We start from the raw sequence: 20,496 nt of genomic DNA, 5'->3' as shown, positions 1-20,496 counted from the left end.
CTCGCTCGGTCCCTTTCTCTTTCCCTTTCCCTCTCTCGCTCCCTTTCTCTCTCCCTTTCTCTCTCCCTCTCTTTCAGAGGGTCTTCCCGGGAGGGTTTTGACACACAGCCAAATTTCTCATTTAACCGTTTTAGCTTTTCAGCACAAGCTGCTTTTCGCTGCTCTTCCATTCTTCTTTCTTCCTCTTCTCGCCGCTTACGGGCTCGCTCAACTGCGGCGGATATCTCTGACTGCTGTCTTCTCCTCTGTTTCCAGATTTCATCTTCATCTGGTACTGGTTTAGGGGGAAAGGGTCCCTGCCTTCCAGGCCCTACCTGGCGATCAGGGGGAGGAGGGTGCTGCAATAGTAAAATCAGGTAAGTCAAGTATGTATTAATAGAGAGCTGAAATATTATATTTAACTAGCTATCTGTTAACACGTGTATTTGCATGGCACCTTTAAAAAGCAAGATTTGGAAGTAAAAGCAAGCCCTCGCCTTCCTTCTCCAGTTCAGTGTTGTACAATTTGAGCTCAGAAGGGAGAGGTAAAGATTCAGTTGGGCTCATGTCATTCCTTGTCCCCATCACTAGGGCAAAGTGACAGCAAAGATGACAACCATCTTTTAGATTTGGTTACAGGCTCTAAATCCCAGACACTCAGGGCAGATCTTAGAGAGAAATACCCCAAGGAGCCAAAGAAATTCAAGGTAGCTCAGGATAACAGAGATTTTAATAAGTGTTGTTGAAAATTACTAAGAAGCTATACTATACTATATACACATTTCATCTGGGATTTCATCTCCCCATCTGTCTCAGCAGCCAGCCCTTCAGCACCATTCCCATGCCCCTGTCCCCTCTAGTTCCCAAAAGGGGCTGGGATAACTGAAAGCTCTTTAAGTTTTCATGTATTTCATATGCCATTTACAAGATGGGGCTGCTTTACACATTAGCAACACAGCTGTGTTGAGGTCCCACTCTTACTGGCCCCAGGCACTACAATCATTTTACTTGTTAAAAAAAATGTTTATCCCAATGTGAAGCACGTTTTTACTTTTCGTAGTTTAAATCCCTCCACCACAGCAATAAAGAATTTAACTCAAGGAAATAAAGACAACTGTAATCCTTCTTACCGGTGGTAGAATAGACTTTGGATGAAGAGCAGGACCTCCTCTTTCATGTATAGAGGGTTGTGCTGGACCCCGATCCTATTGGATCAAACACAGTACCAGGGTTAAGCAAGCTCATAACAACAGTCAAGCTGACAAATTTTAGATTTACTGTTTTCTACTGCATTTAGATACTACCTCTAGTGAACTATCTGCATACAATACATATTTGCATCCAAACAGAGGCAAGAACACTTTCACTTTATGTATTGAGAGCTAAACAATTACTTTAAAAATTCACACATCTAAATTTCAAAGTTTATATTATTGCACTGTTTTTCCTCAGATTCAATGCAGCATCAAACCCTGAAAGACAACACGATCTTTATATACAGAGGAAGTGCAAGTAAAACAAATTCAAGATCATCTTCATTATTACTGGTGTCAAGAGAAAACGTTTCTGGGAAATCTTCGGAGAAAGTCAACAGTAGCTTTACGAGGGGAAAAAACAAAGAAAAGCAGGCATAAGATGAGGTGGCTGCTGATCTTTCTCTGTTAGAGGATAAACCAAAGAACAAAATGGCTGAGCTAATGAATCCTATGTGGTCTATTTACAATCTATCCACCTGAGATGTCAGAAGTGTGCTGACACATTACTGCTGAGTTGCACTGAAGAAAGTGGCTCAAAATACCAAAAAACATTCCCACATTCAGGAAAAATGTGTGTGCCACTATAAAACGTGATGGACACCAGAACGGCTTCGATCACTGTTACAGGGATGGACAGACAAGAATATCGAGTTAAAGCTTGTCAGTTGAGTCACAGTAACTGACACAATGAGTTCTTACCCCCTCATAACTGTGGATTAGAACACACTAGATAAAGACATGCTATTTTTATTTTGCGACCAGAAGCAGTTAAGTTGACTAAGCAGCACCCTATCAGTTACCATAGCACAGATAGGCAGCAACTAATGCTTTCGCTCATGTTCATAACCTTAATTGACCTGACAGAGTTTGGAAAGACACCTGAGTCAGACCTCTCCTGATGAGGCTGTTGCCAGAACAGCCTGAAAGACACACGAACCTGATCAAGCTGAGAGCTTTTGCCGTAAGACCCTTTGGTTGCTGCTGTGGAAACCTGGGTGGCAGACTTAGCACTTGTCTGTTCTTCTGCTTCCTTCTGGCCATCAGGACTCTGGGAATCTTTTGCTGCTGTTTGTTCATCGCTATGTGCAAAGAAATATGAAAAATGGAAGGTGTAATCCACACAGGTATTTGGTGATTTATCTTCTATCTTCAATGTTTTTTACCAAGAGTGAAATTTCCTCACAGCAAAGATCGTATCTATTACATGCCCAGCTAACTGCAGGCTGTTATGCAATTTAATACATTATTATATCACTGGGATAAGTGTTACTGGAATGAGTACTTGCACTCATTTCATTCAACCTTCCCAAAAGCTAACCTAGTTAAGTGACATTCACACCTTATTGACAACACCAACTCACCCGCTTTCCTTCTCTTTTTGACTACTTCCTTGCTCATCATCATCACTGAAGTTCAACTGCTCAGTGTAATCCACTTCACTCTGAGCACCTGATACATAAGCAAATATTCAATTAATCTTTCAGAAAGACTTAATATACCGATACCAGAAACCATTAATCTGATGTTCTTACCTGCCCAGCCTTCATCAGCCTCAGCATCTAGATTATCAAATTTATCAAGTTCTTTAAGTTCACTAGCACTAAGAATGGATGGGCGCTCAATAGGTTCTGCACACCACGAAGGTGGTCCTCTTCCCCTTGGCCCTCTGAAAAAACAACCAAGAAACAAAGGCCGCTGTCATTATTTATCCAGAAAAATTCCTAGAGAAAAGGTCAACTTGTATGACAATTATTTGAGGTATACAGTACTGTTCTCTTAGATACAGTATAAATGTGAACTATAATCTACATGCGCGACTGCTGTAGCTCAAATAATTACCGATGCATCACCAGATGGTTCTTTTATGGAAGAGAAAGATCAGATGCTATAGCCTTATTTGTACAGTTCCCAAACAAACCAAACCATCACTTGACACCATGAAAAGTACACGGCATGTAGCTTTCAAACAACACACTGCATAGATCTGGCATTCTTCTCATCACCCTCAGGAGATATTTCTTCATACTTTTTATACTTTCCTACTGTCAAAAGTTCTGTACCTTCTCCCTACTCCCAATACTCAAGTTCTCCCAGTCACCCCTCTCAGCCTTTCTGTCCTCTTCCTGATCCAAGCACAGATCACCTTTTAAAGTTTGTATCCTACTGCCTACAGCATCCCCTACTTCATCATGCATGTGCACAGCCATCTTCAACTATGGAAAAATGCACAGAGGAGGAAAACTAATTTTATTATGCATTACAGTTTTAGTTTAATTGGAGAGCAGTAGAGTCGAGAACCAGGAATTAACTACCATCTCCATAACAATGGAAGAGACGTTTTACAGGCAAAATACTGTCTGAAGTTTCAAAAGTGACTCCTGCTCTTCCCAACCAAAAACTCCGTAACGTGCAGAATTCTCACAAGTTTTGCAGTTGAGTTTTCAAACACAAACCACTGCTCCACACAAGCTAAACTTGTGGGACTAGCCAGTGGCAACTCTTATACAGTGTATATTCATAATCAAGATACTCAGCACAAACTTTTTCTTTTTTTTCTGTTTGTTTTTCCCTTTCATTGAATGACAAAGCTCATACTCACTTCTTCAGGCTTCTTACCTGCTAGGCTCAGAATTGGGAAACCTTGTTGGACCTTGCATGGAAGGAGGATATGCCATTCTAGGATACTGATTAAACATCTAAGAAAGGTATAAACAGCCATTTGTTAAAAAATATAATTGCATTCAGCATACTGAGATCATCAAAGGAATCACAAAGGAAGTAAAGGAAGACTTCACTCAAGACAGTCTGCTTAATGTGACAAGTGTGTGACACCAAGTCACCAAGGTGGAGTGACTACAAGTGTTAAATCAACTCCTGACAAGTTAAACTCAGTGTAGCAGGAGCAGGAAGAGGCAGCCACATCCTTTGAGGGGTTGGTTGCAATTCCACCCTTCTAGCAGACTTGCAAAGAGTTCTATGGAGAGAATAGGGAAATCTAGGAAAGGATTTCACGCTAGGCAAGGAAATTGCACTAGCCAATGATCAATCCCTGCTGCTTTCATGTAACCATTACTTACATAAGGTGGCATCATTGCTCTGTACTGAGATGAGATAGGTGGTTGCTGCTGGCCATTCAGCTTGGGCTGAGGGATCTGCGGTAACCGCACATCCCTCTTCTCCGCTGCCTTCTGGCCATCATTTTGTTCTGCTGGTGTAGCATTACCATCTTCTTGCCCAAGAGTTTTAGCTTCTTGATCGGTTGGAGAGCTGGGCGAGTTGCTCTTATTACCTTCTCTCCAACTAGTAGCATCTGCATGGACAGAATCAGTACAAGAAAAAACAAGAACAGACTTTATATTACAGATTTACAGACAGGCATGATGAAAAACAGTCCTCCTACCTAGTTTTCAGTGACACAGGGATCTGTGCAGACATATGTTCATATGTGCTACTGAAACACGCAATGGCCACTTGAGAAAACAGGGTCTGTTTTCTAATCCTCTTCAGCCCTACATCCAGCTGCACATCTGAAGAGTAAGAGTTAAATTTACAGACTGCTCTAGCTGTCCTACTCTACCTTCCAAAACACAATGCAATTTAGGAAAAACACTGTACAGGACAGAAAACAGCTTTAGCTGTGGTAAGTGAGCCACTGTTGACTCAGTGTGAAAATGCCATCAAGGGAAAGATCAAGCTTCTTAAGCAACAAAAGCCTACCATAAAACTCTCAAGCAGCTCAAAATAACATATACCTATCCACTATCTTTCTAAGCAAAGGCAGGTACCCTGAGTCTGCCTTCTATTTCTATCTGATAAGGATGGAATAGAGGTGGTGAGGGATGAGGGCTGTACTTTTGGGTGTGAATATCAAGCAAAAAGTCCAGGAAAAGATTATATTTTAATGACCTCTCTTGTGCTAAGCAGTCAATTCTTTTAGGAGTTTCTGCCTATAGAGCATGGGCTGGGACACACGCACACACAAAGAGTAAACTTAACAGCACTGCTCAGATCTATGGGGCCAAATAATGTTCCTTCAGGAGCAAACCCCCTTTAAGCAGTGCTAAACTATGCTCCTAGGTATCCATTACAGTTCTTCCACTTATCTTTGCTGGGGAGCACAGCTGCTAAAGGGGCAGTACTTGCCAAGCTCATTTAGATTTCTGCTGTCAGACCTGAAAGAAGGGCTTAATATAGCACATACAGTGCTGACCAAAACTGTAACTGCCTGCAAGAGGTTGCAAAAGACACGCTTAACTCTTTTCCTAATTAGATACTGGACATCACTCAAAGTTATTGACAACTTATTCTTTACAAGGCCTGAACAAGCACACGGCCTCAGTCTGCAGGATCTGACAAACAAATCAAGATAAACCAAGGCCTGTAACACAGAAAGCAGTTAAGGACTCCCTGAGAGCCCAAGTCCTCTAAAAGCAGTGCACATCTATGTCTACCACTGCCACAAGACAGTGCCACCTACAGTGCTGCGAGGGATCCCCACTCCATCAAACTTCATCAAAACCAAATTTCTGAGGAAGGAAGGAATCATGTTTTTCACTGGCAACAGGCACAATGCCAAATTTCTCCCCATTAAAAGGATCTGGGGAAGCAAAACACATTTCTTCACTGAGATGTGAAAACAGCACTGTTATGGTTGTTTTCACTAGATCTAATCCCTCACAGCTGAAACTTATCAGCTAGTCAGAGCACCTCAGCCATGAGCTAAAGATGCCTCAGCCTTTGGAATCACAGGTCACTCTTCATATCCTGTAGATTACACTTCCTACTGAGGATTCTTCAGGCTACTCTCTTAGGAGTACCAACCATTTGAGGACAACCTTAATGATGATTTATATAATTAGTTAATATTAGGAGATTTCTTTGAATACTTATTTTAGCTGTTGTGACATCTAGCAGCTGCAAGTAAAACAATTCCAGTATTACGCAACTAACAAATGTTCCTCAGACCACAAATGGAATAGTGACTAGATTGGAAAAATAGAAAATGAACAGCAGGGCAGGATTAAATATCCTATTTTACACACATCAGGAACACAGTAAAGCATAAGAAAGCTAAAAAAAATAAATAAAAAAATCTGTTTCTTCAGTGTAGGAGCCTGTTCATTAAAACAATCAATTCATCAGTTTATTTTGTATGGGGCACATGCAATTTTGTAATAAACAAGTTCCACACAAACCCATGCAATTTCACAAAAAATTGCAGTATATACTTACTTTGTGGTCTCAAGTTGGGTCCTGATCCATGGAGCTCTTCAGATGCATCTTTCTCTTTGCCTGACTTTTCCTGGTCCCCAGCTGCCGGCAGACTGGGAAACTCTTGCTGGAAATAACTATTTACTTGAATAGCTGGACCTACACAGTAACATATCCACAGTCACAACTTTCTGTAGTCAAAACAGTTCAGAAAGTCATAAAGCCTGATTTTCCTTGAAAAAAGTACCTTAAAGCCACATTCATTTACTGGTAACACAACTTGCATAAACAAAGAGCATTCGTGTTTGCTACCAACGTTTAATTTACTAGGCCAACTATCAGACTTCTTGGGGCTGAGAAAAATCCAGATGCACCAGAGAGCAATAATGGACAATGGAACAAGACTTGACACAGGGAGTACCTGAAGTTCCTCAGCTCTGTTAATGCCTCCTGCACCACCCTACCTCCAATTACTTTCCTCAACCCAAGAATGGGCAACTGTGTTATTGCAAAAGCCTTTAAGATTAATTACTGTTCTCATAACAAATCTTCAGGACTTTAAAAGGCCACAGCTTTTACATTACTAGAAAAGTATAACTGTAGCATTCTTTGATTTCTAAAACACGTGACATCGTGTCTGGATTGGAATATAAGACTCCTGTTGCACATGGTAGGGAAACCAAATATTATGGACTGTGTCCCTCTCTAGCAGGTTTTGTTTGCATTTACATTAAATCAATTCTTGTGCCTCCCATAATGCTTATTGACTTACTAGGTTCATTCTAGTACCAAATCACTGATAATCCTACTGAGGAAAGATTTCTATTCCAAAAGCCTGAGTAACAACCTCTTCCTATACTTGTCTTTACTACTGGCTACTACAAGAGACGTTTTAGGACACAGGGACTATAGGGCAAACTCACACAAAAGGATATGAACATATGCTGTCTCCTCCAATCCCTATGATTTTTTTTTTTTAAGCTAACAGCTAGAAAAGCTTCTGTTCTTTCCGGTATGTGATTTAATCCTTTATAATAATAAAACACAGGGATCCTGATATTTTTTTGTTTACAGATTAAGTCAAGGCACACTCCTTACCCTTTGTATTTTCTTCACAAAGTCATAACAGCAAGTACCACTACTTATCCCTGTGCTTACAAAATGCCTTGAAATCTATCTTCATTCCAACTTCACCTACAGATCTCATTAACTTGTTTTTTGTTAGTTGACACCGGACTCTTGATGTTACCAAACAGCTACATCCAATGACTTGCTTAAGAGGACTAAAAACTGCAGTCACACAAACCAGATGACCTGCCGGGCAAGGGAGCCTCTTTGAAGGTCCTGTGGCATGCAACATTCATGAGTTTTATGAATCTTGAACAATGATTTCTGCTTAAGTGTACACAATGACAACAATGTTTTAATTGCAAAGCAACAGCATCCTCAGTGATCAGCTTGACAGCACTTAAGCTATCAATCTGAAGTGGCCAGACCGTCAACCAACAGTTCAGAAGTTAAAGAATTTAAACATGTTATGATAGCTATTAAACTCAACTCTTAGCCAATGCAAGCTGCCACTATGTTTTACAAGTTTAGCAGCAGAGAAGAATTCAGTCTTGCCTCAAACCACTGAAGTCTTACAAAAGCAGGAGGCAGTCGGCTGAATGGCTGCTGGAATGCATATGAGGCATCTGGAATGAGGACAAGTTCCACCAGCCACTGCAGATCAGGAAAGCATGAGCACAACAGGTGTATCCCCAGTTCCAAACTGAGGAGGACAGCAAGCAGCTGATGCCAATTCACATTCTGTATTTCTTCTTGAAACAGCAAACCAACTACAGCATTAATTGAATGAAATGAGGGCACCATCTGGACTTGGCACACAAGCTACCATGGTAACTACAAAATAATTAGCTAAATGCATTTTGAAGCAACTGAGCTGAATCACTATTTCCTGTGTCATAGAGATGATCATATCAGCTTATGTAGAAAGGCTGGTATGCAGATCACTTTACATCAGTGTTAATTCCTTTTGTTTTTTATTCTACAAAACTCCTGCAAAACCTTAAAGGAGGAGAGCTCCTATATTTGACAATAAAGGAAACATTGAACATTAGAGAGGGGAGCAGAGCAAGTGGAGAATCTAGAACTGTCACTTCTAATACTTACTGCAAAAAAGGCAAAATCGCTAGATATGTCATGTTAAAACTCCAAATAATGGCTTAGAAGTTATTGCCATGCAAGTCAGATTTTACTGTTCTAAGATGTCTATCCAGAAGAGAGTTCACATCTTAAACGTGGAAGCCAAAACTATTTTATAGCCACACAAAGCTTGCAAGTCTCAAATTTATGGAATAAAACATGTCTCAAAATGGAGACACAGGAGTTCTAAGTAACCTCTCACTCTACAAGTAATTAAAAAAAAATTCTGCTAGAGATTTAGCTCTCATCTTACATCTGTAATAAAAACACTCAAGCCAAGATTCACACTAATAGAAATTGTTCTCCATCCTTTCATACATTTAAAAAAAAGCCCCAAAACACACCCTTAACTCATTTCCCTCAAAAAACCTCAAACCAACCCTACTTGAACAGTATCACTTTGAAAACAAAGTAACAAAAGAATCTATAAAATAAAGGGAGAAGTATTGTTGTAGCAGACATGTAAATAGAAGCAAGTCTATACACATTTTGCATAAAATGATCCAAAATTATGACTAGAATGACCACTAACTGTTTATGGCTCTCCTTCCCATGCCAAAATTGTATGCATTATAGCCACTGACAGATTTTCCCTCCTCACCACAGCCATGTTCAAGAACTTATGCTGTCACTGCTATTTCCCTGTTGATCCAAAAAAGGCAGCTATACCAGCCCTTTAAAAAGTAGTCAGACCTGCTGCTAAATCAAGCTGGAGCTCACTTGAGTGACAAGGGACCAGTTCACTTTCTAGTCAAGAAAGCTGCTTCCACAGCATCCTTAGTCCCAACTGGCCCAATTAAGACTCAAACATTTGATGAGTCTGGGGGGGTCTCACAGCAGCATTCACAGCCTCCTAGGCCAGCCAAGAACCTCTTCCCCTTGAACATTACTTACCATCTTGTCCACCTGGTTTGGTGTTGGCCCATGATTTGGCAACAGGAGCTGCTTCTGGAGGAGCAGGAACAGCAGGTTTTGGCTGTGTCTGCGGCACGTCTGGCTGTCTGGAATGAGAAGAAAAGCACTTGTGAATACAGAGGGTGAGCACAGAATATGATTGTCAGGACTACCACTGCAAGCAAGTGAATGAAATGAAGTAGTTATGCAGCTGAAGAACCAATAACTACTTTTCAACAGAAAAAGAATTTCCTTCTATAAAAGAGGTTTCTATAGGAACAGTTAAAAATTGGAATAAATTAGCTAATTCTTTCAAGAGTAGATTTCCCAAAGTGGAAAAGAATGAATGAAAATGGCTGGGCAGAAAATGTAGTCAGGCCTGAACAGAATTATAACTTTTGAAGTAGTGTACTGTATATTCAAAAAAACCAATCAATCTACAACCATGGAAGGGAATAATTTGGAATAATGTTCTCTTGCCTCAGGAGTTAGAGGAAAGCACTTGAAGACCACCATGAACTGAGAGAAAGAAGGCAAATACGCCAGAAATTACTAAGTAAAAGGAACTAATAAGGAAAGCTAAAGACAGCATGAAAAACATTTATTGGTACCATGAACTGGAACCCAGAAGTTTAAGCCCACGAAGAACAAAGTGCCAATTTCACCATCTTAACAACGAAGAGGCAGACATAAGCACTCACTGGGTCCATTTTGAAAAATAGGCATATTCTTGAAGATCTTTCTAGCCTACAGATTAAGTGATGATGTTTCCCTTCTTGAAGGAACAGCTATTTCAGAAATTTGCGTATTGAGGTAACTTAAGACTCCAAAGCATTAGTGTCTACAAGTCAAGATCTCCAGCTCAGTTGCACTCATCTTTCATAAAGCAAGAATTATGAGGCAAATCCAGGAGCCTAGACTCACTTTATTATACCAGTGAAGAGGTAACTAGTGCAGTATCATGTCAGCCAACTTACAATAAACAATTGTAAATGCTTTAAACAGACCCTAAAGTAACCCTGAATTTCTGAGGACTGCCACTGAGAAGTCAGTTCCATTTGAGTTCTGCAGTGATCAGCTCAAAGCACTACACGGTAGCCTCAGAAATGACACAGAAATAAGCATCACACACACACCAAATACATCATTTCTGGGAGAAAGACACTGTCTTCTCACAAGGATAACTGAATGCAATTTTGATTTGTTTCCACAAATTACTGGAATTAAAAAAAACCAAACAAACGACAAAACCAAGGCAAAACCAAAACCAAACGCATTTTCTCTTTCCACTTAGTTGCATTTCCTTACAGCTGCACATTTTCTAAACCGAATGGAGAAGCTGGAAGTTACACAGCTGTACTTTGTCACACAGAAGTGAAACAAGGAACAAGACTTAAGAGTTTATTTCTTGCAGTTCTACTGCTTCAAAGCCAAGCCCATTTAGAATGCAAGTTATCCAGTCACTATTCTATAGGTGTAGCATTTGATAAGGCAAAGAACTCAGCTTGGTGCTATCTGAATTTATAAAATCAAGAAGTGACAGGCTGCACGATCCAGGAAAATAGCTACAGAAAGAGTGACAACTTGGGAAAGGAGCAGGGAAAAAAATAATCATCATCACAGGCAACAAATCACTCATGTGAACTCCAGTGCAGTGATATAAGAGAAAAATAATTAAAAGCAAGCTGATATCAAAATGCTACCTTTATCTACCAACACATACAAGAAGGATATCAAAATGCTTTACATTTAAGCTGCAACATTTCTAAGCATGTGGAGAAATATAGCAGTGATCACAAAAATGGCCCGGAGACATGAGCAAATGTATTAAATGGTCTGAATGTAGGAGAATTAACTCATGGCCTGGGCATATGTACCCATTCCCAGGAACAAGTCTCTCACCGCAATAATTTTACTTGTATGTGGTCTTAGAGGCCTTTATCAGAATATTGCATGTTTACAAAGGTAAATACCTTCCAGTTGCAGATAAGTGACAGCAATTTATTTTTAAACGCAACATCAACTACTGGAATAGACTTCTAACACATGCAGCAGGCTATGGAAGTGCAGACAAAGCTGCAGCTAAAGAGTGGTTTAGTCGAACAAGCTACTGGCTCCACACAGATTTAACTAGACAAAGTGTAAGTGACCTCGAAGGACAGGAAGTTGTTGTTAAAATACCATACAAAATACTGGGCAGAAAACTGTAAATTTGTAGTTTCATAAGCTTAAAATAAAAAGCTAAACACAACAGTATACTCCTGAAGTCTAACAGCTTTTCAGAGAAATATCAAAACCTGACATTTAAATATAGGAAACTACAGAGAGCAATAAAGGGACAGGAAGAAGGGGAAGAAAACCTGTAATCACCTTTTGGTTTCACAAGTGCTAGCGAATGCACAATCAGTACCAGTATCTTCAAGTAATTTTCAGAACAATTTATATGTCAAAGAATAAACACTTAAAACTGACTTCTACTTCTGTAGTGAGAATAATATTCTAAGTTTACACATCAAAAAACATACTTTAAAATACTTTCTAATTAGATATTGAAAAGTTTTAGTCTCTATTTTCTTCTATTTTCTTTAGCTGACCTCCTGTACAAATGTGAAACAAACTTAGCAGATTAAACTGTACTGAGCACGGGAAATTATGTAATATACAGCATACAGCAGCACATCAACATCACCATCACTTCTGTTTTGTTCTGTATTATGTGTTGAGGGAGTGTGAAACAACAGCGTGAAGTTTAAGAAACAAAATTTTTCCAAGTCTGTAGCATTTATGGCATACTAACCAAACCAATTAAAGTGCAAATATTAAGAATCATTGGGAAAACAAAGCAGAGATTCAAACAAATGTATGCAAACCAGGATTTTTTGAGCTTTCTCAGCCATACATCAGCACAAGCACACTAAATTAAACAGATTTTTAAAAAGTTCTTTAATTTAGCTGCTGTCTACCTCAGGGTTCCTCCTAGAATCTGAAGAGAATTTCAAGGTGATCACGCTGATCTTACAAAAATGTGCTACAGTATTTCCTTTAAACATTCATCAGAATCTACACAAATGTAGCCACATCAGGCGGCTAAAGGAAACACTCATCCCCTCAGATGGAGTTTATAAGCATACAGCTTTCAACTTAAGCCTGGGGACGTTTTTGAGAGGTTTTGTTGTGGGTTTTTGTTTGTTTGTTTGTTCTTCAATTACTACCCCCCCAATAGCAAGAACCTTCCTCACTAAAATTAGTAGCGGTGCTATTTCCTCTCTGGTAGCAACCTTGAGGACAGTCAAGTCTAGCTAATTTCTTTCCAGGTCCTGCCCACCCCTAGGTTTGATAAATCTTGAGAGAAATTGCACAGCAAAACAACCCTGATCTCATTGGTCACTTACTTCTCTTCTTCGTGCTGTTCTTGTTTTGAAGCCCATCCTGTGCCGTCTTTAGGCACAATGTTCACATTAGGGTCATTGCCTTTGTTCTCTGCTTTGAGACTGGGGAGGTTGGCTGGGGGAGGCATCCTCCTTGAAATAGCAACTTTGCCAAGACTCTGTAATCCATGGCGTGCGGCAACTGCATGCCAAAACAGAAAGTGCAAGTTAACAATGCTGTTTAGTAGGTAGTGTTTGCACAAAGGTACATAAATAAAAAACGTCTTGTAAGAAACTCTGAAAAATTTAAGAGTCCAAGAATTAAAAATTCAAAATTCTTCATAATTTAATTTTAAAAAAAGATAATTTGAATTATTCTGGCTTGAAGAGCCCAGAAATATACGTAGGTCCAGCCCATTTCTTTTTTGCTGCTGGTTTCAGTTGTCAGACGCTGCTCTCGCAAAAAAAACATTCCTACAAATTACATTTACTCCAGACCACAAGTATGAAAAAGCAGTAAGAAGCTAATGCACTACATGGAACATTCAACCTACCAACTAATCAACTCAGGTCCATGAGCACAAGATACTGCCCTAGGCGTGTTATATCATTACAAACATCTCAGTTTCAACCTTTAAAAAGAATATTATGGCAAACTTGTAACAAAGTTTGAACACACTTTCCCTCTTTCACCCCTCAGTTTAGACAAATATGTCAAGTCAAATCCAAAGCCTTCAGACTGCCACCACGCCTGGTTCTCAAACCAATCGTGAAAAAGCAGGCCCACAGCGGCCTTATTTGAGAGGTCAGTATGTTTCACCCAGTGTTTGTCTGCAAAACAGACAAAGCACCTGATCTAAAAGTGAGCACTCCCTTCTCATGAAACACCTCCAGTACTGCAAATGTTTTCTGAAATATGATAAAAAGCACAGATGGGGAATGGCACGTCATATGCTGATAACAAATGGAGACTGCAGCTATAAAACAATTTTATTTACCTATATTCTACTTCCTGCTAGACTGCAAATGCTGTCTCCTTGAACTGATACTCTTGTTTACAGCTAGTCAGAAACTGTAATCAACATTGCTTCCCAGAATTCTTCCACTTAACCGTTGTATGAAGCAGTTTAAAAAAATCTTGCTGTGGTTAGGTGTTCATACACTTTGCAGTCTTAATTAGTGATGATGAAACATAACACAAAACTACAGTCAGTTTACTCACCTGTGGTTTTCTGAGTCTCCAGTGACTTTCCCTTGTAAGTATTAAACAGACTGAGTGTTGCATACTTTGTTTTTCCATCCTTTGCTTTTGTACTCTGGCCTGACTTTTCCGACATTTCGATGGAAACTCATCGAGTCTGGTACCTCCTGCTCACCCCTTAAAATTTGCCTGAAACGAGAAACAACAGAAAAGTACAACAACTCGAATATAAGCCAGTACTTAAGATAGAATTCACAGTACAAGTGGACTGCATAGTTAACACCATTAGCACTGTTTCATTTAAGCCTACTGGTGATACCAGACAATACATTAGCCCCAGAAACCCCTAGCCTTGTGTAACACTATGTAATTTTGAAATACTTCCTTCTTTACAATTTTAATGCCACAAAACCAGGAGGGTCAGCATTTAATTAATATCAAACTCTGTAAAAATGGTAAATATTGTCCATGACTTCACTTAAAAAAACCAAAGCCAAACTGTAAAGCTCCCACCAGCAGCTAGCTCCTTACTAGAGAAGCTTAGTGACTTCACCCACTCCCAAAGCCAAGTACTAAGATACCATTAACTGTGGCACAGTATTTCTGGAATTTGGTTGGGTTTTGGGACTTTTTTGGTGGTGGTGTTTGTTTTTGTGTTTTTTCCCCTAATTAAAATAATAATGAACTCGACAACTGGAGATATTAAATACACTGAGTCTGAAGTTTTCTTTATCAAAACTAGGAACACAGTATGTTCAGACAGAAAGGGTGAGAACTCCTTAAAACCAGAAGTTACACCATTCTCCTCGCAGCAGAAATTACAGAGCTGTCAGAGCAAGTTATCTCTCCTCCTTCCCACCCTTCCCCAGAATAGCAGGCCTTAAGAACCCAGTTGTTATCACTGATACTTCACTAGGCTTTCTTAGAAGGAAGTTGCTAGAGTTGCTGCTTATCATCAGGCAGGAACACAAGTGAGTATTCATTTAAAGAGAACACTGTTATAAAGTTGATTGATCTTAACAACACTCAAAACCCCTGCTACCCTCCTTACAATATATTTTTATATATTTCCATATGAATTCCAGAATAGTTGTGTATGCTGAAATACTCAATAGTGTTTCGTTCTAAAAGCAGGGAGCAAGAAGCAAGACATCCTGCTCAAACTCTCTGGTGATCAACAAACTTGCTGGTCAAACTCACAGTCTTGGAAGTTCTTCAAAAGGAACTTGATTCACCTGCAAGGCACTCAGGTATTAAGATGAGCCTGCATGGACAAGCAGTCTAAAGAATCAAACACTTATTTGGCCATGACAGATATTAATCAGTGTCAAAAGATCGGTGAAGTTTCATTTATATAGGAATGATAACATTCCCACCCTCCTCTGCCTTCTACCTTAATTTACAAGCCATGATTGAAAAGATGAAGAAATGAAGATGGCAAATAACTCTGGGATGGTTCAGCTTCAGCAAGATTTGGGCTCAATGTTACTTTATTAAAATCCATACTGACTGCTGCAGAGGGGAGTCTTCAGCTTCATACAGGGCCGCATACATGACTAAGAAATACATCCTCCCCACTCACAAAGTTTTTTTTGTTTGTTTGGGGTTTTTTTTTGCTAGATTGGTCAGCATTTGACTATTTCAACAGCTTATGCTGCACCATTATAGCCATTCCTCACATCACCCAGAAACATGAAACATACATGATGGAAGCAGGGTGAACCCAGCCCACCAACCATGTAACCAGAACAGACCTCAGATATTGCTGTTAGGGTACCCCTTATCTATTCAAAAAACTACATCTTGAGGCTGCAAGCTTTCACTGGAAGCCACAGCACAAGGAAAAAAACCAAACCAAACCAAAAAACCACCAGATAGCCTGATATGGGAATTCAGACAAGCTTATCTTTGGAACTATCAGTCAAGCAGATTTCAAGCAGCCATTCACAGTTCAGAGCTGTCTCAGCACTTATTTGCAATTTAACATGTCATGCTTTGCCCATTATTATTATTATTATTATTATTCATGGCCACGCAACTGCTTTCAGCTAGTCTGGAGACCTGAATCCAAGCAGACTACTTTATCAAGCTGAAGTCTAAATCAGACATTAGGCCCTGTATTAGCTTCCTCTTCTATGAGGAAAGGCAGTTTCTCATAAGGTCTTCAGTAAAGTGTCTGTAAAAGAACCTGGCAGAGTCTTTCCCTGCAATTCTCCTATTACTCACTGCTCCCAGACTTACATTTATGATAGAGTTCACCACAGACATCCTGGAGCATCAGAGGAGAAGGTACTGGGCAGATAATTACCAGAAGTGCATGGTTGGCAAACAAGCTTTCAAGTGTGCATATAACTGTACTAAGTAATCCACTATAAGTACTTGTTACTTAGCTATGCCCCACCCTCTTTAAAGTGTCAACAACTGATACATAGTTTTAATTTTCAGCCCAAGACTCATCCCAGCCCCTGATTTTGTAAACAAGTAGCAGCTTCACAATGGTGAATAACTTGGAAAAAAAGCTGACTCGGATAATTTCTTGCCTCCCCAATTCACAAAAGCAGCAAAGCCCTAAAAGATACAGACAGAGACAAATCCAGTTTGAGGATGATTTAAGATAGAGTTTTTGACATACTTTCCAAGGCCTGTACCCCAGTAGATATCAAACATAGGAAATCTTAATTATAACTCTCTTCTTTACAGAGTAAGATGGAATTAATACTTGGATGAACCTTAACAATTGTTCTTTCTAGAACATTTGATAGCTTAAAGAACAGGAGGTGGTGATCATGATCTCCCAGTAACGATGCTTTTTTGTCAAATTTACAAAAATCGGTCCGCTTGTTACAGCTGAGCTCTATGCCTTTTATAGTATTAAAATTCATACTGTCTGACAAGTTTTTTCAAAGTTACAGCACAAGGGAAAAGAAATAAAATATTTTAGATTTATTAGAACTGCACATTCCTCAGTAATCTGACTTACAGAAAATAAAGCAAGCACTGTGAACTAGTGCTCTTTTAAATTAGGCTGGTCAATACATTTATACTTAACTAAGTTTAGACCTGATACTGGTTGCCAAAGAAGACATACTTGCAAAATTAGACTTTAGATCAGGAACTTGAGCCAGTGATGACAAATCCTCTCTGAAGAGCCCATCTGGCCCTCTAAAAACACACCTGCCAGGTCACATATTAAACAAGCACCCAGTGCCAACTAACAAGTTATAAAGAGATAACTGCATGATTTTGAGCCATATGAAATGTATTCAGCTTCAAGACTTTTGTCTTTTCACTCAAACTTCAGTTGTACATGCTAGATTCCCATAAAGGAGCACTGGAAGAATTCCCTCCGTAGCATCATCTACAAGGTATTTTAACATAGGACATGTTTGATTTGTGCATACAATAGGTTGGCAAGTACTAGACTCACCAAGTGATTCCCAATTTGCCTGAATATTTACATCTTTCATTATTATCAGTAAGATAGCTGTTAGCCTGAGCTCTAATAGTCAAATCCTTAAAAGCAAAGTGCTGCTGTCTGCTGGGTTTAGACTCACTGTCATATGAGTAAGAACATGAGGCAGCTGTATACCTCTCAACAGTAGCAACATATAAAAGATGTCAGAACTACTGACTAGAATTAAACAACCATCACAACAGCACACAGAAGGACAAGGAACAGTACAAGCAATAACGGTAGCTGGCAGGGTTCACTGCACTATTAAGAAATTTAAGCAAGTTGGCAGTTCATCTTGAATGGCTACAGTGGCTATTAAGCATAATTACAGAAGGCACAATGCTTCCAACATTCTGGAGCAAAGATCACCTTTCAGCTGCTCTCTAATGTTATCAAATAAGTTAACTGACCTTCACTGTGGCCTTAAGATTTTTAAGATTGAAACTATCACCGTATTTTCTGTACCAGACTATTTGTTCAGACTGCAACTGGTTGGCTTATTTAGATCCTGCAATGAACTCAGAAGCATGTGTACAGAAATTAGCACCGTAAGTGCCACGAATTCTAGTTATCCTCATCTCTGTTAAGGTATATTTACTTGCATCCTCTTAAGACACTCACAGTTGGTAGAAGAGCAAACAGAATGCAATACATTCCAGGCTGCAGAATTGTATTTTTAACGTAATAATAAAAACCTAGCAAACAAAATCCCCATACATAACACACAAATGTTTTTCACTAAGTTCCTGGCTCTCCTGATAGTTTCAGAATTCTCCAAAATGACTTGTTGAGAATTTAATGACACCAGTTCATGTGTGTGTGAACTCTGCATAGTGTTACATTGGGACCAACTGCAGACTAGAAAAGATCTTATCTCCACTTTGGAAAAAAGTTCTTATATGATTAAATAAGGAAGAAGTACAACACATTTTGAGGCCACTTTTGAGGACTGGAGTGGTAAGAAGTTTAAAACACCTAACAACTTAACTCAGCAATTCTTGTGAGGTTTCCTTTCTTCTCTCTCACCATGCCCATTTCAGTATTTTGTAGTTTTATCATACGTATGAAAAAGCAGTTTTACATACACTGAATGCTGTTCTGGTCTCACACATAAGCTATGTTATTTTGCTGTCTTGGTGAAGAAGTACAGACAGGCATGGAAAGGGTAAGACAGGTGTGCAAAAGTTCAGGTAGAACATTAACTACCCACAGTTTTTGGCAGGGACAGATCAACTCTTACGCCATGGGAAATAACAGTATTCTTTGTGTTATGGTCTCCCAATTAATATGCTTCTGTGTCTGTTTGAGGCACAGCACACACCATTTCACACCTTCAGGAGAAACATTACTATTCCCTGTATTTCTCAGGCATCCCATTCTAGCTGATATAAGCACAGACCACCAAACGTGTGATAAACTCTCTAGATCCGTATTTTATAAGCTGTATCTTTAAACCTCTCTACAAAAGAGGTCTTTATTTTTTACACGAGTGTAACATGTCAAGAGACTTCTTCAGCAACACCACAATTATCTTTTACACAGTCCTATCTTAAATCCCACACCCCATGCCTATTTAGCTTTAGCTTACAAGCACACAGTCAGTTAGGATAGGCAACCTGTATATTAGCTTCATGGGAATTTGAAGCCTTGAAAACAAATAATTCCCACATTCCCTATTCAACACAGCTAGGACATCTAGTCCCTGCCACCTCCACTCCAAGGGATATATTTTGGCTAAATCTGGAGAAGGATGAGCCGGAATGATTTAAGGCAAAGTACACCAAGACTAAAACTTGCTAAAGATCTCCTAGGACCTTCAACTCAGTGCCTTAAATGCCCATCTGTGCAGTGGGAAAATCATAAAAAACACTACATAGAAGTTTATTCATAATTGGGACACATCAGCACCTCTCTCAAAACAGAAAACAATAAACAAATCCAGAAAGGCTTTTCATACCTTATTTTAAGCACACTAAAGAAAGAGAATAAGGGGCAAAAAAACCATCATATACAAATCTGTCGTTTGTGTCCAGCTATAACTCCACTTTTCTATAGCTTTGATTCTGGCACACTTAAGAATGTGCCTCTGTTAAGTTTTGAAATGAACTAATACAACTGAAAAAATTAAGCTTTTCTTGCCATGTGCTCAATTGACGTTAGATGTTCCCAAATTCAGTGTTATTAATTTCAAAAGAGCATTCTTGATTGCTCAACAAGCCTTGTGCTCAAAAACTCAGGTAAATAATGTGGTATTAAAAATTTCAGCTAGAAAGGAAAGGTTTCATTTCAACTGTAAATCTGGCATGACAGTCTTACATTTACAGCTTTCTAGTGCCCTAAGTGTAATTCCGGAACTAAAGTTTTCAGGACCAACTTTTATAAAAACAAACAGTTTTGGCCATTTATCCCACTATCAAGAACTCTTAATAGCTTCAGCACTAGTAAGCTTAATATGATGTGAAAACAAGGCTCAAGAACCTCCAGTAACACTTCAAAAGCAAAAGCTCTGTCAAATTCAAGTACGTAATAAAAAAGCCTCCAAGGTCAGGATTTCTCTCCCTCCTCAAGAGCAATTTGCAGGAGTGTTCACTGGCAAGCAGGTTGCTGCTAAGCAGGCTGAAAAGTGCAGCCTTTTTTGGGGATTTTGGGGACTTCTAAGCTTCTATTTCATGTACCTCAAACGTGGCTCTATGACCTACAAGAACAGCTGCTCTCCAGATATTTTAAGAGTTCTGGGTAGATCCCACTAAGACTCGTTCTTAAACAAGATCTATTCTAAGTTTTATTTCCTCAGAAAGCCAGGCTAATACACATTTCCATCCCCATTTTAATTCCTCAGCTCAAGATTCTGGGCTCACCAGTTTTCAGTAGAGCTTGAAAGAGGGTACACAATGCAAAGATTGTATCGATTCTGTAAGTTCTGTGGAA

General features: G+C 39.3%; 1 protein-coding gene across 1 annotated transcript in view; it reads right to left on the bottom strand.

The window, feature by feature from the left end:
* Nucleotides 1-14,250, bottom strand: part of PRRC2C (proline-rich coiled-coil 2C) — a 54,026-nt gene extending 39,776 nt beyond the window's left edge. The window contains 12 exon segments of the mRNA XM_010191721.1: nt 1-3; nt 6-338; nt 1,110-1,184; nt 2,173-2,314; nt 2,597-2,684; nt 2,768-2,901; nt 3,852-3,931; nt 4,313-4,545; nt 6,468-6,605; nt 9,546-9,652; nt 12,938-13,115; nt 14,136-14,250. The exon segment at nt 1-3 is cut by the window's left edge and continues 280 nt beyond it. Coding sequence (XP_010190023.1) covers nt 1-3; nt 6-338; nt 1,110-1,184; nt 2,173-2,314; nt 2,597-2,684; nt 2,768-2,901; nt 3,852-3,931; nt 4,313-4,545; nt 6,468-6,605; nt 9,546-9,652; nt 12,938-13,115; nt 14,136-14,250 — 1,626 coding nt within the window.
* Between the last annotated feature and the right edge of the window lie 6,246 nt (nt 14,251-20,496).

This window comes from Mesitornis unicolor, unplaced genomic scaffold, assembly GCF_000695765.1.
Source record: "Mesitornis unicolor isolate BGI_N332 unplaced genomic scaffold, ASM69576v1 scaffold4319, whole genome shotgun sequence".
NCBI lineage: Eukaryota > Metazoa > Chordata > Aves > Mesitornithiformes > Mesitornithidae > Mesitornis > Mesitornis unicolor.
This window is presented reverse-complemented; position numbering and strand designations above follow the sequence as displayed.